An 18,316-nucleotide genomic window follows, 5' to 3' on the forward strand; every position below is an offset into this window, starting at 1 on the left:
AGAATACGCCTTTGGTGGTTGCGGCTGGTGCTCAGTTCTCCATTGTCCTCCTGATGGTTCTGCTTGGTTGGAATCTCTCCAACTGAAGTTTGGATGGTTCCTCCAGCCAGGATTGTATGTGTTAGAGAAGGGTTTGTTGTATGCCCATAAGGCATTGCATTGCTCCACATAAATCCCTTTCATTTCACCATAAGCAGGACAATCCTTAGCTAGATGTTCCACCATACCACAGACAAAGCATGACTCATGTGTTTCTGCCCTTGCGACCGTGTGGATTCCTCTACCTTCTTTGCCTTTAAGGGCCTCGATTTGCCTTGTCACAAATCTCATGGCTAAGTTATAATAATTTTCCTAGGGGCGCTCTGAACTGAACATCGACTAAGTTATTTAATAATTTTCCTAACGTCCAACAATCCGTTGTCGTCGAGCGGTTAGGATATCTGGCTTTCACCCAGGAGACCCGGGTTCGATTCCCGGCAACGGAACAGGCCTACCTTCTATTTATTTCATCTGCCTTTTTGGTTCAATTATGTTTCAAAATAACCCAGCTGATTTTTCGTAGATATAATTTAGCTCATTAGCCAGTCCTCTAAAACAAAAAACAAATATATATATATATCTACAGAGTACAAAACTCTATCTTTAATTCTTGCTATCACTTGTAAGTTGTAACAAATGCCAATTAAAGAACAGCAGACTTTTTAAGCCACTTTATCATCCATTACAAACTTCTCACTATCTTCCAATTCCAATTTTTCTTTTCTTATAAGGAATAAAATTAAAAGGAAAAAAAAAAGAAGAAAAAACACAGCCAGAACAATTCACTGCTTTACACCAACCCGAAATTTGACAATAGAATACAATGCACCAAAACTGAGACAGAAAGAAGCTCCTTCAACCGATGACAGTTTGCGAGGCTAACGACTTGAGAGGTAGGGAGGAAAAGCGGCCATCAGCGCTAATAATGATTAAAAAATCAAGATACAAATGGGCTCAAGAACACGCCGTCTATGAAGAATTCCTTTAAGTAAACAAATCTCACGCTGCAGATTCACTTTCCAATGCCAAGTTCTTTGCTGATGTCTCTCGTCAAGCTAAACTGCATGGTGTTGTGCCAGGGAAATAGGGTTCGAGTAACTGGAAGCTTTCTTCGGAGGTCCTGTAAAGAAATTGCGCATTTAAAAGACTAACATTAAGCTTTCTTTGAGTAACTGAATCATGGATAAGTCTAACTGGATGTTTAAGAAAGCACGGATTATGCATCCCACAAATAATATTTTTTTAAGAAGGCAGTTAAAGCAGTCACTTTAAGTTAAGATTATAAGAATAATGGAACTTTCTTGTTATGCTTTATGCTACTTCGACCAATAATCCTGAGTCCTGACGTTAACAATCCTGACATGCTGATAAGTGCACGAATTTGCACTTTTAATGTTCATAATTGTCAAATTATTTTATCAAATTTGTGATTTTAATTTCAAATATTCCTAAATTTAGAGAATTTAATTTTAATTGGATTTACTTTATTTTTCATGTTTTTGAAGAAAACAATTGGATTTGGGCTAGTTTACCAAGAAAAACCCAAAAGTTGAGCCCAATTCGGCCCAAAGCCCATCAGCCCATCATCCAGCCGAGCCGAGCCGAGCCGAGAGCCGCGAGCCGAGCCAAGAAGCCGCGAGCCAACCCAGCCGACACGTGTCGATCACTGCCGCACCGCAGGCCGTGGGACCCAGCTGTCCCCTCGCAGACGCGCACCTGGCGCGCACCGCCCACTCTCCGCGCGAGTTCTCCTCACGCGCGCGTCAGGCACACTTCCTCTCTCTTCTGCGTGGGTCCCGCGTGCCAGCGCCCCTCCAGCCAGATCTCGCCACGTGTCCCAGTGGGGTCCAGCTGCTCCCCCGCGTACGCGCGTTTTGCGCGCACTTTCCCTCTCCGCTCGAGTTTCTCTCCCGCGCGCGTCCAGTTCTCTTCCAGCGTGGTCCAGCTGTGCACCACATAGCAACGTGTCCCAATGGGGTCCAGCTGCCCCCCGCGTACGCGCGTTTTGCGCGCACTTTCCCTCTCCGCTCGAGTTTCTCTCCCGCGCGCGTCCAGTTCTCTTCCAGCGTGGTCCAGCTGTGCACCACATCTCTCCTGCGCGCGAATCAAGTTGCAACACGTGTCCCACTCTTCAGAAACATGATGTTTTTCTCCCCCGATTAAGCATCCGATTTTTATCTTTTTAGCATATTCAAACTCTATAAATAGAATCATTATCAAGGTGATTAGAAGTTATTTATTTTTAGAATCTAAAATTTCACACAATTTTCTCTTATTTTCTTGTTCTTATTCTCATACTTTCTTTTTAGAATTTTATGAGAATTATGTGCAAGCTAGGCTAGAGTATTTAGGTGAGGCTAGAGATGATCTTATATGTGTAGTGAACTAATTTGGATTTTTTATTCTCCAATGGTTTGTAAGTTTTATACATTTGAGTAAATAATTTTTTAGAATTTTATTTACTTGAATACATTTTTAATTCATATGTTCTTCAAATATTTATTTTCCGATTGATTGTTTGGGATGTGAAACTTTCAATTGAGTCAATTTATGAATCAAAATCCAAATAGGTGAACAAAGCATATGGAGGATTCTCAAAGCCTTACCACTTTTATTTATTGAATTTTTTCCATTTTAAATTGTTCAAAAAATCATTAAAAACACTCATTCATTTTTTTTGTTTGATTGCTTACTTTCCTAACGCTTTTTATTTGCTAATCATTTCTTGTTCAATTCAACACTTCCTCGTGGGATCGACCGTTCAAATTGTACTACAATTGACCGCTTATTTTTGTACACGTTTGGGCGTAATCACCATTCTTAAGGCTCCCCTCCAGAAGCACAATTTTGGTAACCTGGTCTTTGACAAAGCACTTGTGAGAATGAAACTCAAAGAAGACATTATTATCATGAGCAAACGTAGACACACTAAGGAGATTTTTTGTAATTTCAGGGACATGTAAAAGATTTTTTAAGGAAAGAATTTTAGAAGAATAAGGAGACACAAAGCTGGATTGACCAATATGCTTAATGGCAAGGCCCTTACCATTTCCAACATAGACTTGCTCAGGTCCGAAATAGTCTGTCATCTGCATCAGGTTGTCTGGGTTTGAAGTAACGTGACTGGATGCTCCTGAATCAAGGTACCAGCTTGGATCTGCAACTGTTTCAGGAGTGGCAACGAAAGCTTGAGCAGAGGCAGAATCCACAGACGGATTTGAAGTGGTGGTGGCAACATTAGCAGTAGGGTTGAAAGGAGGTCTCTGCCCACGTTGAAATTGAGAAGGTCCTTGGAAAGAATGATCAAACCTGTAATAGCAGTCAATTACAACATGTCTAGTACGGCCACACAATTGACATTGTGGTCTGTTAGAAGACCAAGAACCACGACCACCTCCATTGTGATGTCCTCGACCTCTACCTGGATTGCCTCCACCTCGAGATTGAAAATTACCCAAGAATTGAGGCTGAAAATTCCCACGAGGAAAATTATTCCCAAATTGTGGTGAAAAACCAGAATTGAACCTCTTTTTGTTCTTTTGATTCGAATGAGAGGAAGCCAAATTAGCTTGAGCCGAATCAAGAGACTTGTGATTTTTCTCAATTCGAGCCTCTTGTGAAAGAAGAAGAGACTCAATTTCTTCAATAGTGAAAGCATCATTTCGAGCTTCTACCGTAAGAACGAAAGTATCATACTTAGAGGATAATCCTTCAAAGATTGCTTCAAGATGCTCTTTAGAAGGAACAGGATGGCCAACTAAATTTAACATGCTCACACAATGACGAATTTTCAACAAATAATCATTCATCGTCAAAGAAATCTTCTTAATATTTTTAAGTTGAGTTTTATATTGAGAAATTTTGGCACGAATTTGAGCAGCATAATAAAGATTCAGAGTGTACCAAACTTGAGCTGAAGTTTCACAATCAACAACCCTAGCAAGAACCGTCTCGGACATGGAAGAGAGCAGCCACGATACCAACAGTTGATCTTGTTGCTCCCAGTTCAAGAAATCTTGATTAATCCGTCCTGCGACTTCATCTGCGACACTAAGAAACTTCAATGGCGGAGAACTCGAATCGGAGATGAAATCCAACAGGTTATGCCCTCGAATCGTCGAAAGGGCCAATTTTCTCCACGGAAGAAAATTAGAATGATCAAGTCGAATCGAGATCGAACGGCTGAAAGAAATAGGATTGAAGCGAACAGAAGAAATGGAAGCTTCAGCCATGGCGGACACGGAACCACTCTCTCCAGAATCTAAAGGCTCTAATACCATATTGAGTTTCAAGGAAAGAAGAAAGAGATATTTTCTAATGAATGAAATTGATCTGTTTTCATTACCGAGTAAACTGTACAGTAACATCTTAAATAGCTCAACTAAACTCTAACTAATAACAACAAAGACCAATGCCTTACTGACAAATGTAAACTGATCTAACTGACTAATAACAACATAACTAATCAGTTATCTCTAACAATACAAAACCAGCAACTTTTCATCTTCTATAAGAAAAAAATCCAACAAATATTGCTCCTCTAATTCGCACGATAAGGATGAAAATTAGTTGCCCTTCTGCAAATTCTGAATTTTTTCTATTTTTTGTTTTTTGTTTTATTGGGTTTGGGTTTTCTATTGTTCCACCATTAACCTGCGACACTTCATCTTCTCAGAATTCGAAAGCAGAGATGAGCTGGATTTATTCAGCCCGCTTTCCCCGTTCCATTAATTTTGCTGCTTATAATGTCACAAAATGGTGTCTGAATTCTTTGAATTTCCGTTGTATTCCTCTAGAGTTATAACAAGTACGTTCATTTACACAATTCAAATTAAAATTATGATTTGAGTTGATGTAGGTGAGAAAAAAATATTATAATAAAAAAAATTGAATTTAAATTTTTGTTAGAGAAAATACTTATAGTAGGATTAATTCATTGCCTTGTCCAGCTCTTTCTTCGTTTTGATTCTTGTGTTTTTGTTTGAATGAAATCCACTTAGACGGAAAAAAAAAAACAAAAAAAAAACAAAAAAAAAAACAAACAAACAATGGCAGAAGAAGCCCACGTAAAAGTTGCCGGGAAAAAAAAAAAAGAACAAACAAACGATGGCAGAAGAAGCCCACGTAAAAGTTGCCGTTCTCGAAAACCTTTTTTTTTTTTTTTTTTTTTTTTTTTTTTTTTTTTGGTAATGGGGAGCTGTTGTGGGTACAATCCAAGAACATGTTATGCTTTGTGATAATCGATATTTACAGAATTGGAAAGGTCATGTGAAGAAACAAAAAAGTGATTTTAGATTTTGAAAGGGGTATATTAATAAAAATGTGTTAAATTAAAAGTAAAGAATTAACACATGAGATGGAATGACACATCACTTATCATGTAAGTTGGTACTCAAAAATTAATTTTTAAGTTGATGTCCTCAATATTATTCCATGCATTAAGCAACAATTCAAAACAAGCAAGATAAATCACCCCAAACAAATAATCAATTGATTTATTTGATCAATGGAAAGATTGGAATTCTGAAATTGAACAATGAACTCAAAATTCAGCAATAAAGTTAAAAATCTCATTGCTAAACCCGCTACAACAAGACGCTTTTTTCTTGTCTTTTGCACAATTTCACAAGAAAATTGATCAGTTGGTTCTCCTCAAAAATAAGCAAGAAACATGTTCTTTTGTATTTACAGAAAAAGAAATATAAACCTACAAAATTCACAACCTTTCCTAATCCTCATCGGTAGACACTTTTTGCTTCTTCCATTTGTAGGCAGCTTCTAGTATCTTCAGATTCGTGGTCTGAGTTTCATCTGGGAACAAATAATCTATGTATTCCTCGTACCTGTCAATTCAAGATTTGCTTGTGTTAAACACATGGAAAAAGGCAAACAAAAACTTACCTATATTACAGGCTAAATAGAATAATTTAAACCAACAAAACAAGGAATAAAAGGATAAAGCACATACCCAGTAGGACCATCCTCCAATACAATTTGTCTCCTTTTCTTTAGCTTCTTTGGCAGCTTTGACTGCACGAGGCCAACATCACCAAGTTCACCGAAAGAAGCCTCCATGTTCAACCACTCTTCCAGAAGCATAGCCCTCTCTTCCTTCAGTTCAGGTGCTGATGTTCTGAAGTAGTTGACTGCTTTCTCGAAAATCCCTGATATGCAAAACAACAAACCAAAAATGGCGGTGAGACAGGTTGTTCAACTGTCAAGAAATGTGCAAAATTGAAAATTGTTAAGCCAACTTACTTCTTGCAAGTTGAATGCAGAGTTTCTTTTGCTCACGGAGATGCTCTTCCATATCCTCTTCTGCCAAATCTGGATTACTAGTATCCTCCATGGCAGAGGCCTCAAATTTTGCATAGCTAAGCCACACCTTCAGGTGCTTTGTCCGATCCAACAGTCTCTCATAAAGTGCTCTGGTTTTTTCAAATTCACCCTCTGAAATTTCAAAGTCGATGTAGGCCTATCATACAAATAAACATACACATTAGTAACAAACATAATGCCTCTAAACCTTTAACCAACATATGAATAATTTGAACTTTTCCTACAACCAAGTCTCATTTCTAGTAGCAAGGGATTTCAATAGGTCGCAAGAATTAAGTGCATAAAAAATTCAGACGTTAACACAAAATCAACCTCTTTACATCACTAAAAGAGGGGAGGGGGAGCAATCTTGAATATTTAGTGCCTGCTCATGGCGCAGTTTCTTCTAATTTTTCCAGCTCAAATTAAAACTTTCAATTGCATATAACCATTGCACCATATAAAAAGGATGAGGTCTAGTAAAATGCACTCACTTTCCACAACAATTCTGGCATGTCAAGTGCTGGCTGATCTATTGCAAGTTCAAATATGCCTCTTGCCCGCTCTGTCTCGCACAAAGATTTTTCCAGTTCAGCATATTTGCTCCAAGCGTAGCAGTTTTCTGGAGCCCACTCTAGATACCTTTCATAGAGTTTCCGACACCTATCCATGTTGCCGAGCTGAAGCTCAATCTCGATATACTTCTTAAATATCTGGTAGTCAAAAAACATGTTAGCATATGAATCAAGTAAATCATCAATTTAATTCATACACTATTTTTCACTGGGACTTCAACAAAGTTATTACCTTATCTTTGGGAGCTCTACCAATTGAATTGCCAAGGATATGGCGTGCACCTTTGAGATTCAATTGTCGTATTTCAAACTGCGCTGCAAGGAGCCATATTTTTGCAAAAGAGAACTTTTCATGAGGAATGAGCTTAAGACCCCCCCTGGAAAAAAAAAAAAAAAAAAACCCAGTTAGTTATGAAGGATTAATAAGTTTCCTCTGCAGAAACATCGACAGGGAAAATTACACAACTAATTCACTCTTTAGTCTTTACTCTCATAAGTTAAAAACTTTCAGCGTATGTTCATCAGCTGAGTAAACATTGAAAAGACACACGGCAGGTTTCAAGCATAAAGCAAAGAGTGCAAAAAAAGAACTAACTCAGAATACCGCTAATGATAGGGGAAAAAATACCTGTACACGTCTCGTGTTCTCTCTACATCTCCAGCATCAAGCTCCTCATATAAAGCATAATTTATCCTATAAGTTACACATAAGCAGAAAAGGCAAAATCAGCAACCAATAGACGAAAAAAAGAATCACATAGCTGCAAAATACACAAATATGCATCATAAACCAGTTTCCATCAGGAGGAAGAAAAAAACAAACAAACTTAGCAACAATTAAACAAGCAAACAATACTCCAATACTGGAAAACACACACATATGAATATTAAACCAGAATACCAGATTTCTCCCTGGAAAAAAAGGGTCAATTATATAAACAAACAAAACCGTTGCTGCAAAATACACATGAATCTTAAACCACATTTCCGTAGGATGAATCAAAATCAATACCAATTATACGAACAAACAGAACCCCGTTGCAGCAAGACACAAACATATGAACCTTATACCATATTTCCATGGGGAGAAAACAAATCAGAAACAATTATACAAACAAACAGAACCCACTTGCTGCAACATACACATGAATCGTTAACGCAATTAACATCAAAGAAAACAAGCTCAGCATCGGTAACGATTAAACAAATAAACGAAAACACAAGCATAAGAATCTTAAATTAGATTTCCATCAGAAAAAAAGAACAAATTCAGCAAGAATTATACAAACAAAGTAACAAACAGCACCCCATTACTGCAAAATACAAAAACTTTGATTCTTAAACAACATTTCCATCGTTAAAAACACAGTGTGCAACAATCATACAAACAAACAGAAGTTGTACCAAGAATCCTAAACAATATTTCCACCAGGGGAAAAAAAAAAAAAAAAAAAAAAAAACTCAGCAACAGTTAGACCAAAAAACAGAATACACAGACATATGAATCTTAAACAAAACTTCAATAAAAAAGCTCACCACAAATATATGTATCTCTGCCAATATCGCTTCTCCTCGGCCGGAGGAACATTAGCAATGGCTCGCTCGTAAACCTCCCTAATCCTCTCCTTTATTCCAACACTCTCCTCAAGTCTAATGTAATCGAACCAAGTGTCGTAATTGAGAGGATTCTTCCTGACTTCATCCTCATACTGAAACCTCCTCTTCCCCACAATGGCATCCTCAATCTCCTCTTTACCTCCGTACTGCTTCTCAAAAGCAACATACTTTTTGAGCAAGTTCTCAATCTTTGATTTAGGTATATTATCACGAGCAATCTGGTATATTTTCCTCGCTCTCTCTATCTCCTTACCCCGCTCTTCGAACTCGGCAAAAGCCATAAATAGCTCCTCCGCATCCTCGCCATCGCCCAATTTTATCACAGCCCTCCTATACACATCCCTAGCCCTAGCAACTTCACCGTTCTTCATCTCGAACTTAGCGAATCGAATCCAAGCCCCGACAGTGGGGTGGCACTCCACGAATCGCTCGTAAATCGCCCGAGCGCGTTCCACCTCGTTGTACCGGAGCTCGAATTTGATGTAGGAAAGCCAACCTTGCTTGTCGGGCATCCAGTTCATCCACCTCTCGAAGATCTGCCTAGCTCCGGCGACATTCCCGAGCATCTCCTCCATGTGAATGTACTTGTACCAGAGCTGATCAACCCTAGGCAGAAGCGTGACGGCTCGGTCCCAGACATTCCTGGCGTGGTTGATGAATTTGTTCTTCATCTCGACCTCGGCGTATTTTAGCCAGAGAGTGTGGTTCCGGTAATCGACCTCGAGAGCTCTCTCCCAGACGGACCTGGCGCGGTTGAAATCCTTCTGAGACTCCTCCCACTGCGCGTACTTGATCCAGACACTGGTGTTCCATCGCACCCGGCGGATTACGTCCTCGAACTCCTTGCGCTTGCGGAGGCGGTAGTCGGCGAGCTCTGTGGCGTCGGTGATCTTCTGCTTCGGAGGGCGTATCTCCGCCTCCTGGCGCTCGCGGGCCTCGCGGAGGATTTGCTCCGCTGTTATTTGAATTGGGGCTGGAGTTTTGTTCTTAACCCTAGTCGGACGTGGGAGTTTCACCTCCGTGTCTTTTCGGGTTAGATACCCAAGGGTTGGGTCCCCGTCTTTACCGGACGCCATTGCTAGGGTTTTGTGAACTCCGAAAGGAAAGAGAGAAAGAGAGAAAGAGAGACGGACGGTACAGAGGGAGCGCCTGCGAATGGCTTGTATTGTAGGGTCGTCTTGATCTTTTCTTCTCACTTTAAACGCACCGTTCACCAATTTCTACGTAAGAATTTTTTATTATGGTAAAAAAATTAAATAAAAAAAATTAAGTTAAGGGATATGATTCGTGTTTTTAATTTAAATTAAAATGTAATTTTATGTGAGAATTTTTTATTATAATAAAAAAAATTAAACATAATTGTTTTTAAAAATTTTTTATTGTAATAAAATTTGGATCAGTAAAATAAATAGAAAATAAATTTTCTCTTTTTTTAATTAATAATTAAACTTCACGAGATTTTGCATCTATTATCACCCTAAATTTTAATTTTAATTTTCAATATCTTTCTTGATAAAATTTTGCTTTAAAAAAATAGATCAAGAGAGTAAGATTACATTTTTTTAAAAATTTTCTAATACGTTGGACGTACTAATAGATTAAGTTTTTTAATTGTTAAATTTGTATATTTTTTAATTTTTACGTGATTTTATGCATATTTAACGGATAAAAAATTTAACTTGCTGGTATGTATTGACGTATCTAAGAATGTCTTTTTTTTATAATTACAAAGGAATATTGATCAATCCAAATTAAAAAAAAAATGAATTATTGGTTGACCGTTTTTGTTATTAGGGACTTTAAAGCTTTTTGTTTGGAAAAGGAGACAAATATGAGTCTTAAATTTTTATCCGTTATATTTAATTAATACCTTTTAGTCAAATAAATATATTAGTTAAAACAATATTAATAAATAATAAATAATAAAAATTTTAGAATAATGCATTTAAAAAGTGAGTTTACTAATTTTTTTTTTATAAATATTTTTAAATGTTATCGCGTCTTTATCCAGGAATATTTCCGAGATGCTAACGAAGCAGCTCAATTTCTGGTTCATTTTGCTCTCAACATAGCGAAGGAAAATCCTCCACGGCTTAAAGCTGTAGCATGTTCTTGATTAATGATGGATCGTTTGTCCTAAAGAAAACCTGTAACAATACATCAAAATTTTATTAGTTTTTAAATTTTTCCTTTTTAAAAAAATATATGAAAAAAATTTGAAACAACAGACTAATAAAGCTCAAAGTAATTTAGAATAAAAAAAACCTTGTGTAATGGTGTCTAAGAAGGAAGCTTAATTGTTCAATAAGATATAATTTTGCAAAGACAAAAAGTTTTATAGTCTCGGGTCAAAACCGACTAAATCAATTATTTATTGTTCGATTTGATTTAAGTTTACTTTAAAATATGAACAAACACTGGTTTTGAGAGATATGCATTATAGAAAAGCTAACTACATAGAAATTCATCTGTTTCAAACACATAGCAAGAACGTTGCGTCAGAAGGCAAACCAGATTGGCCACTAATATACTACTTTTGCAATTATATGGTCAGTTCTAAACACAGAAGTTGATTAGCAAGTTATGTACACAAGGAAACCAAAAAAGAAAAGTAAAAGAAAACAGATCCATAGTGACACAGATTAGTATACGCATATAAGGAAACAGGAGTGAGTTTCAACTCCTTGGCATAATGATCCAGCTATTAGGCAGCATTCTGTGTCTGTGTAATGCATGAGCTACCCTGCTGCAGCACCAACCAACAAAAAACGCTCAGAACCGCATAATTTCAAGTAGCTCGGAACAAAATGTTTATGTTTAAATACGATTCTCCAACTACGCAGTCACGTATCTCTACAACCTATAAGATGCTTGACTAAAATTACTATTCGCTACTGTTGTCAGAAGAAGAGGAAGTTTAACCATGAACTCATCAAACTAAACCCCAAGACACTTGGCAGCATAATAAGAGAAATCTCTTCTTTCTGGTGTTCCATTTGCTTCAAGTGAGACGCCTTGACCATGATTTGCTGGGAAATTTTGGTTTTCCAGATCACCAGCGGTGGCAGAAGTAACTGTTGCATGGTCAGAATTACCAGAGGAACCACCAACAAACAGATGTTGATCTTGCCCCCATCCTTTTATCCGGAACAACATTATCATCTTCATTCACATAATCACATCTACGACGATCGTTTTCTTTTGAGGACGTCAACTTTAGTAGAAGAGGTGGCTCCCGGAGCACAATCATCATTGCTGTCAATGATGAGAATAGCTGTAAGAAACATATCTTAAAATAGATAGTATATTCCAAAAGTTGTCACACAGGTCAAATTTATAGTTACATTTATCAATAATTAGTAATTTCTCATGCTTCCCATAACAGAAAATAAATTTCCCAGAATAAGAGCAGTGGGATAATCTGAGAAGCATATGAAATTACTGTTGGTATTTAAAAACGCCACTGATATTGTCACTTCACATTTGCTTAAAACCTTGGTTTGATTTTGACGTCCAATTACTATTTTGAATAATTAACAGTATATATTAACTTCGAACCTTCCTCGTGTGATAACATGATATCTTACATGAAAAAAAAAAATGATCAAATCGCGCACAGAAAAGATTCATACTACTATCTGGATTCCCACGCCAGTTGTTCCGACTCTAATATCCCAAGGTTGACCAAACTCAATTCACTGAAGATCTTGCTCCTAATTTTTGCCGCCAACAGACCATTACAACAAGGTGAGACTAACGTGCATTTGTATGTAGAAACATCTATAGCAGGCCCTGGCTAAAGTTTTTATTCTAGTGTTTTGATTGTGAAACTTAGGATCGAAAAAAAACTCAAAGAAATCCTTACAAAACTACTAAAAATCTCACTAAATCAGGAAGATTAAACTCACAGTAATTAAAACAAACACATCAAAGGCACCACAACAGTTTTGGAGGGAAAAGACCCACAAAATTTTCCAAGAACCTAATCTCACCGTCACTCTTCCTTCCCTTGTACAAGCGTGAATTCCCGATTCTCAAATCCATATTTCCTCTCATAATGATTCCAACACAATGTATAACAATCTAAAATCTCAAATATATATATATATATATATATATATATATATATATACACGCTTGCATAAAGTAAAGAGCAAGGAAGTACGCTAAAAGTACCTCTATTTTTAGCATTTATAATCTTTATGGTATCAGCCTCCAACTTCCCAAATTCTCTCTTTCATAGCTCAAGCTCTTCCTCGGCCCCCTTCTTCGCGGACTCCAACTCCCCATTCTTCCTCTTTAACTCAACAAGATCGTAGCTTTTTTGGTTCTCCGCCATCTTAACTTTTCTGAGAAGCTTCTCGTACGTCTCTTCAGACTTCTTCGTACGCTCCTCCGCCAATTTCGCCCTTTCGTCCGCCATTGTCACTCTCTCCCGCATTGCGTCGATGCTCTCCCTCAGATTCTCGAGTTCGGCGCACCTGGCCTTGAAACTCTTGAGCTCCTCCTCCGCTTCGGCCTTCTGGAATCGCTCAATCCCCAGACTCTCTCTGGTTAACTCGTGCTGTTCGTCCTTTTTCTGGAGTTCTCGCTTCAGGTTCTCCTCTCTCGCGATCAAAATCTCATCGACACGGTCGAAGTAGGGCGACGTCCTGAGAACGGAGATCAGCTCAGAAATGCTCCGATTATGGTCGATGGTTTCGCCGTCGCCGCCGACCCAACGCCGGCTGCGCCTGCACCTCCACCGCCTCAACCGGCTCCTTATTCATCGTTAGAGCCACAAAATGACGAAACTCCAGACAGAGGGGGAAAAAAAAACTCTCTTTTGGGAGGAGGAAAGCTAACTACGGTTTTGAACTAGGGGAATGGCAAGGCAAGGAGAGCCACAAATGTTGACCGACGACGTGTCGTTTTCTGATGAATTTTAGCACTATCATCCCTAGACACTTTTGTAGTTTGACATATCATCCCCAGTCCCCTGCCATCCTTCTTCTAAGTTATGTGACTTCCGTTATCCATCATTCTTTTGAAGGAAAAAAAAAATCACATTAAAATTAATGAATAGTTAATCATGTTCAAACAATACAAATCGATGCCTCTCATGAGGAGTTCTATTTATTTATATATTTATATGTATATTTATTTATTTTATTTTATTTTAGGTTTCTACCATAGAAAAGTTGTTGCAGTTTTAATCATTTTCAACCAACCTTATGGTGTTACTGATTTAAATAATTTTTTCTAGATGCTTTGAAATAATAAGGGAGATTTATGTATTTATGACTATTGAAATTAAACAATAAAGAGTAATATCCATTAGGAAAGAAAAGATTATTAAGTAGGGTTGCCTAAACAATCAAAAAGATATCAACTATATTGGACGAGTCATGTCAACATAATGATATGGTACACGAAGTCTTGAACAATTTCAAGAAACAAATTAGCAAGAAAGATTCTTCATTAATCAACTTATGGCAAAATGCAAAGAGAGAAACCAGATTGACCACTAATACACTACTTTTGCTATAATCTGGTCAGCTTTAAATACAACAGTTAATTAGCAAGATATGTACACGAGGAAGCCAAAAAAGAAATAGATTGTTAGTATACCCATATAAGAAAACAGGAGTTTCAACTCCTGTTCTGTTAACAAGCTAAGCTAGCACAGTATCCGACTTTTAGGCAGCATTTTGTACATTTGCAAACCAAGCCACCAACCAGCAACAAAAGCTCAGAGCTGCATATAATTTCAAGGAGCTATGGACAAAATATGTATTCTCCAACTTCGTAGTCACATATCACAGTTAGCTATACGATGATCCGCGACCAGGATTACCAATCGCTATCAGTGTCAGAAGAGGAGGAACTATCCTTGAACTCAACTTCATCGCCAAGACAATTGGCAAAATAATTAGAAAAATCTCTTATTCTTGGCGCTCCATTTGCTTCAGATGGACCCAAGAACCCTTGACCCTGATTTGATGGAACATTGTTTTCAGGATCATTAGTGGCACAAGTAACTGTTGCGGGGTCAGGGTTTCCACAGGAATCACCGACGACAAGCTCTTGATCTTGCCTCATCCTTTTATCTGGAACAACATCATCATCGCCATTCTCATCCTCATTTACATTCACAGATGATGATTGCTTTCTTTTGAGAACTGTCGGAGATAATTCTTTTTCAGAGCAGGAGGCTCCTGGAGCACAATCATCATCACTGTCGGTGATGAGAATAGTTGGAACCAAATTACCTCCTGGAACAAAATAATCACCACTATCCGTAAGAAAATTGAAAATTTCTTCTAGAAAATTTTCAAGTTCGTTACGAGAAACATACCTTTAAATAGATGATAAATTCCAAAAGTTGTAAACATAATTTTAGTGGCATCTTTCAACAAAAGTAGTAATCTCTCGTGCTTCTCATGTCATAAAATAGATTTCCTAGCAGAAGACCGGTGAGAATTTCTTTATAATATGAGAAGCATAGAAACTTACTGCTTGTGTTTAAAATGCCACTAACACTGTCACTTCTCATTTGCTTAAAATCTTAGTTGGATTTTGAATTACATTAAGAACAATTTACAATATTTAGGTGATACTGATAACAAGATATCTTACAAAGAAAAAGTTAAACCAAACTGAGCACCAAAAGGTTCAAACTACTATCTAGACCACTAAAGATCTGGCTGCTAATTTTAGCCGCATTTACAAGGTGAGAATCATGCATGTATTGCATTTACAAGAATCTGTAGTAGGCCATCGTTAATTTTGTTATGTTTGTAAATTTGTATCTTCATATGTTAGACTCGAGCAAAAAACATCATCCCAAGAATTACTTTCAATCTCTCTAAATCAGGAGGATAAAACTCACAGGATTTGAAACAAACGCATCAAAGGCACAAGATCAATTTGCTTGGAAAGTACCTTAAAAGTCTCCAAGAAACTAATCACAGCCTCACACTCCCTTGTACAAGCATGAATTCCCTCAAATCCATGTTTGCTCTCGTAATGCTTTCAGTTTACAACTCAACACATACATATCAGAAATCCGCCTCGAATATGACTATGTAGAACAATAAGCCAATATACAACAATCTTAAATCTCAAACAAAGAATAAGCTTGCATAGAGTAAGGAGCCTGTACCTCCATTTTCAGCACTTAAGATCTCTATATCAGCCTCCAACTTTGACACCCGTTTCTCCATCTCCACAAATCTTCTCTTCCAAAGCTCAACCTCTTCCTCAGCTCTGGTCTTCTCCGACTCCAATTCTCCATTCTTCTTCCTTAACTCGACAAGATCGCAACTTTTCTCGCTCTCTGCCATCTTAACTTTTCTGAGAAGCTTCTCATAGATCTCTTCAGAACTCTTCGCACGCTCCTCTGCCGTTGTTGCTCTCTCACGCATTGCATCGATATTCTCCCTGAGATTCTCAAGCTCCGCACACTTGACCTTGAAACTCTTGAGATCCTCCTCGAGTTCAGCCTTTATGAGCCTCTCAATTCCTAGACTCTCTCTGGTTAACTCATACTGTTCCTTCCATTTCTCAATTTCTCGCTTCAGCTTCTCGTCTCTCGTGATGAGAATCTCCTCCAGACGATCGAAATCGGAGGGCCGAAACGCAGTCCTGATATCAGAGATCAGCTCCAAAATGCTCGGATTACTGTCGTCGGTTTCGCTGTCGCGACGGAAATGGAACACCACCGGAGCCTCCGCCACTTCAACAGGCTCGGTCTTCATCTTTGCAAACACGACAAAGCCGAAAATCCAGAGAAATTGTTCTGCTTTTGAAGGGAAAAGCGAACAAGGGTTAACCCAAAAAAAAAAAAAGTTTCAGCTCTGTAAAAATGGAGTTAAGCTAAAGCTTAAAGTTTAGAACCCGTACAAAAAATATTATATATATATATATATGACTGCTTTCTCTTCTGTGAAAATATTGCCCAGATTTAAACACCTCTTCTGAGAATAAATGCTAAAGTTTCTGTGAAGTTAAACGCCAACTTCAACAAAATCCAATTTAAAAAGGAGTCACATTAGCCTTCCAATTTGACTGCTTACTCTTAATGCTTATACATCGAAAAGCACACCAATTCATGCGAGTTTGATAAAATTCAAATGCAAATCGGATAAATCGTAGCAGAAATTAAACAAAACGAAAAAAGACACAAAATCATGAGAACACAAGTGGAAAGAAAAAGACGATGATAAATTTTTTATTTTTCTACATTTAATTTCTTGATTTTCAACACTGATAATCTACAAGAACGATTGATAGTAGATTGAAGAGATAGAGAGAGAGTTACCGTCGGAGCTTCACTCGCCGTTGAATGTCAAACCCTAGAAGAGAAGGAGAAGGAGGAGCGAGAGAAGTGAAGAAGAAGAAGAGTGAGCGCGAGAAGTGAAGAAGAAGAAGAAGAAGAAGAGAGACAGAGGGAAAGGACAACCCGATAAATTTCCCCACTCACCTTTCATTTTCCTCAACTTTTTTCTAAAAAGAAAAGTGAAGGAGTTGTTTGGTTGGGGGATTCGTATCCCGATTTGAATCATGAATATAGTATTTTTTTTTCATAAAAAATATACGTAAATTGAAAATAGTTCTAATCTCATGATTCTAATTCATGAACTAAACGTCTTCTAAAATTCAGCATCTACTTTACGATTATTCTCCCATATTTTTCCTTTTCTTTTTTTTTTCCACCCTTTCACATCGTTCCAAATATTTTCTGACATCTTTTTCTTCTTTTCCATCCTAAAATCTCGATTCCAAATATTGGCGTTTTTCATTTTATTAATTTGAGTTTTTAATTTTAAATTATTATTGTTAAAAATTTTAAAAAAATATCACATTTAATTTTTTTATTACAATTAAAAGTTTATAAAAAATATCACATCTCAGTTTGAATTAAAAATTTAAATTCACGAAATGAACGAGACTATAATTTTGAATTATAGCGTCAATTGTATATGTGAGAAAAATATATTGTACTAAAAATTTAAATTTAAATTTTTATAAAAAAATTATAATAATAAAATTTAAATTGTGACTTGAGTTGTGAGATGAAAAAGGCTCAGGGGTTATTCTTTTGCTTTTTTGAGTTAGGCATTTTTGAGTGAAGATTTTGAATTGAGTTTGAGTTATAACTTGAGTTGAAATTGTACATTGAGTTTGTGTTTAGTTGTGTACATTTGAGTTATGATTTGAGATAAGAATCTTTTTGAGTTTGTGTTTGAATGAGTCAACTTGAATTTGTATTTAGATAGTATTTTAATAAAAACTCAATAGTGATGAAAAATTTTAATAGGGTATATGGATAGAGTTTTATTCGTCTTTTCGTCATCAACACATAGAAAAAAAATAATCTCAATGAATTAAAACGAAAAAGTTATAACATTTTTAAGAATAGAAAAAATAATGTTCATTAATTTGAGTTTGAGTTTCTGGACTCGAGTTCAAAGGGAAACTTGAACTCGAGTTTTAGTCCCAAACTCGAGTTCAAATTCAAGTTTTACAAAAGAACATGAACTTGAATAAAATTGTAACTCGAGTTCAATTTTTTTCTAAATTTCGTTGCAAAAGAACAACCCCTAAAAGTTTAGAAGGAAAAAAAACACGAACAACAACGATACTGAAAATTTGAAATAAAACTGTCCGGAGGAAGGCGCGCGTCGTTTCTTTTTTTTTTTGTTGAAACATGTAATTTTTTGTTTTTTTTTACTATAATAAACATGTCGTTTATCGTGTTTTGGTAATATAATAACATGTCGTTT

General features: G+C 37.0%; 2 protein-coding genes, 1 long non-coding RNA gene and 1 other non-coding gene across 5 annotated transcripts; 1 reads left to right on the forward strand and 3 right to left on the reverse strand.

The window, feature by feature from the left end:
- The first annotated feature begins 413 nt into the window (after positions 1–413).
- On the forward strand, positions 414–485 carry TRNAE-UUC. Its single transcript has one exon. It is a non-coding gene; the product is annotated as a tRNA-Glu (tRNA).
- Positions 486–5,517: 5,032 nt separating this feature from the next.
- On the reverse strand, positions 5,518–9,721 carry LOC21395301 (crooked neck-like protein 1). The gene is made up of 7 exons (XM_010106684.2): positions 8,469–9,721; positions 7,561–7,626; positions 7,165–7,309; positions 6,852–7,070; positions 6,298–6,514; positions 6,008–6,203; positions 5,518–5,882 (listed from the first exon to the last, which is right to left on the reverse strand). Exons 1-7 carry the CDS (start codon positions 9,623–9,625, stop codon positions 5,768–5,770), a joined length of 2,115 nt encoding a protein of 704 aa, XP_010104986.1. The 5' UTR covers positions 9,626–9,721; the 3' UTR covers positions 5,518–5,767.
- Positions 9,722–11,161: 1,440 nt separating this feature from the next.
- On the reverse strand, positions 11,162–13,378 carry LOC112093186. Its single transcript, XR_002902941.1, has 2 exons — positions 12,726–13,378; positions 11,162–11,804 (listed from the first exon to the last, which is right to left on the reverse strand). It is a non-coding gene; the product is annotated as an uncharacterized LOC112093186 (long non-coding RNA).
- Positions 13,379–14,134: 756 nt separating this feature from the next.
- LOC21395302 (epidermal growth factor receptor substrate 15) lies at positions 14,135–16,991 on the reverse strand. 2 transcript variants are annotated; one of them, XM_024171180.1, is made up of 3 exons: positions 16,852–16,991; positions 15,694–16,329; positions 14,135–14,803 (listed from the first exon to the last, which is right to left on the reverse strand). In XM_024171180.1, the coding sequence occupies exons 2-3, from the start codon at positions 16,286–16,288 to the stop codon at positions 14,382–14,384; spliced, it is 1,017 nt and encodes a 338-aa protein (XP_024026948.1). In that variant the 5' UTR covers positions 16,289–16,329; positions 16,852–16,991; the 3' UTR covers positions 14,135–14,381. The 2 variants fall into 2 exon arrangements, with proteins under 2 accessions (XP_024026948.1, XP_024026949.1); XM_024171181.1 differs by having other exon boundaries at positions 15,694–16,332.
- Positions 16,992–18,316: the final 1,325 nt, after the last annotated feature.

This window comes from Morus notabilis, unplaced genomic scaffold (genome assembly GCF_000414095.1).
Source record: "Morus notabilis unplaced genomic scaffold, ASM41409v2 Scaffold118, whole genome shotgun sequence".
In the NCBI taxonomy this organism is placed as follows: domain Eukaryota; kingdom Viridiplantae; phylum Streptophyta; class Magnoliopsida; order Rosales; family Moraceae; genus Morus; species Morus notabilis.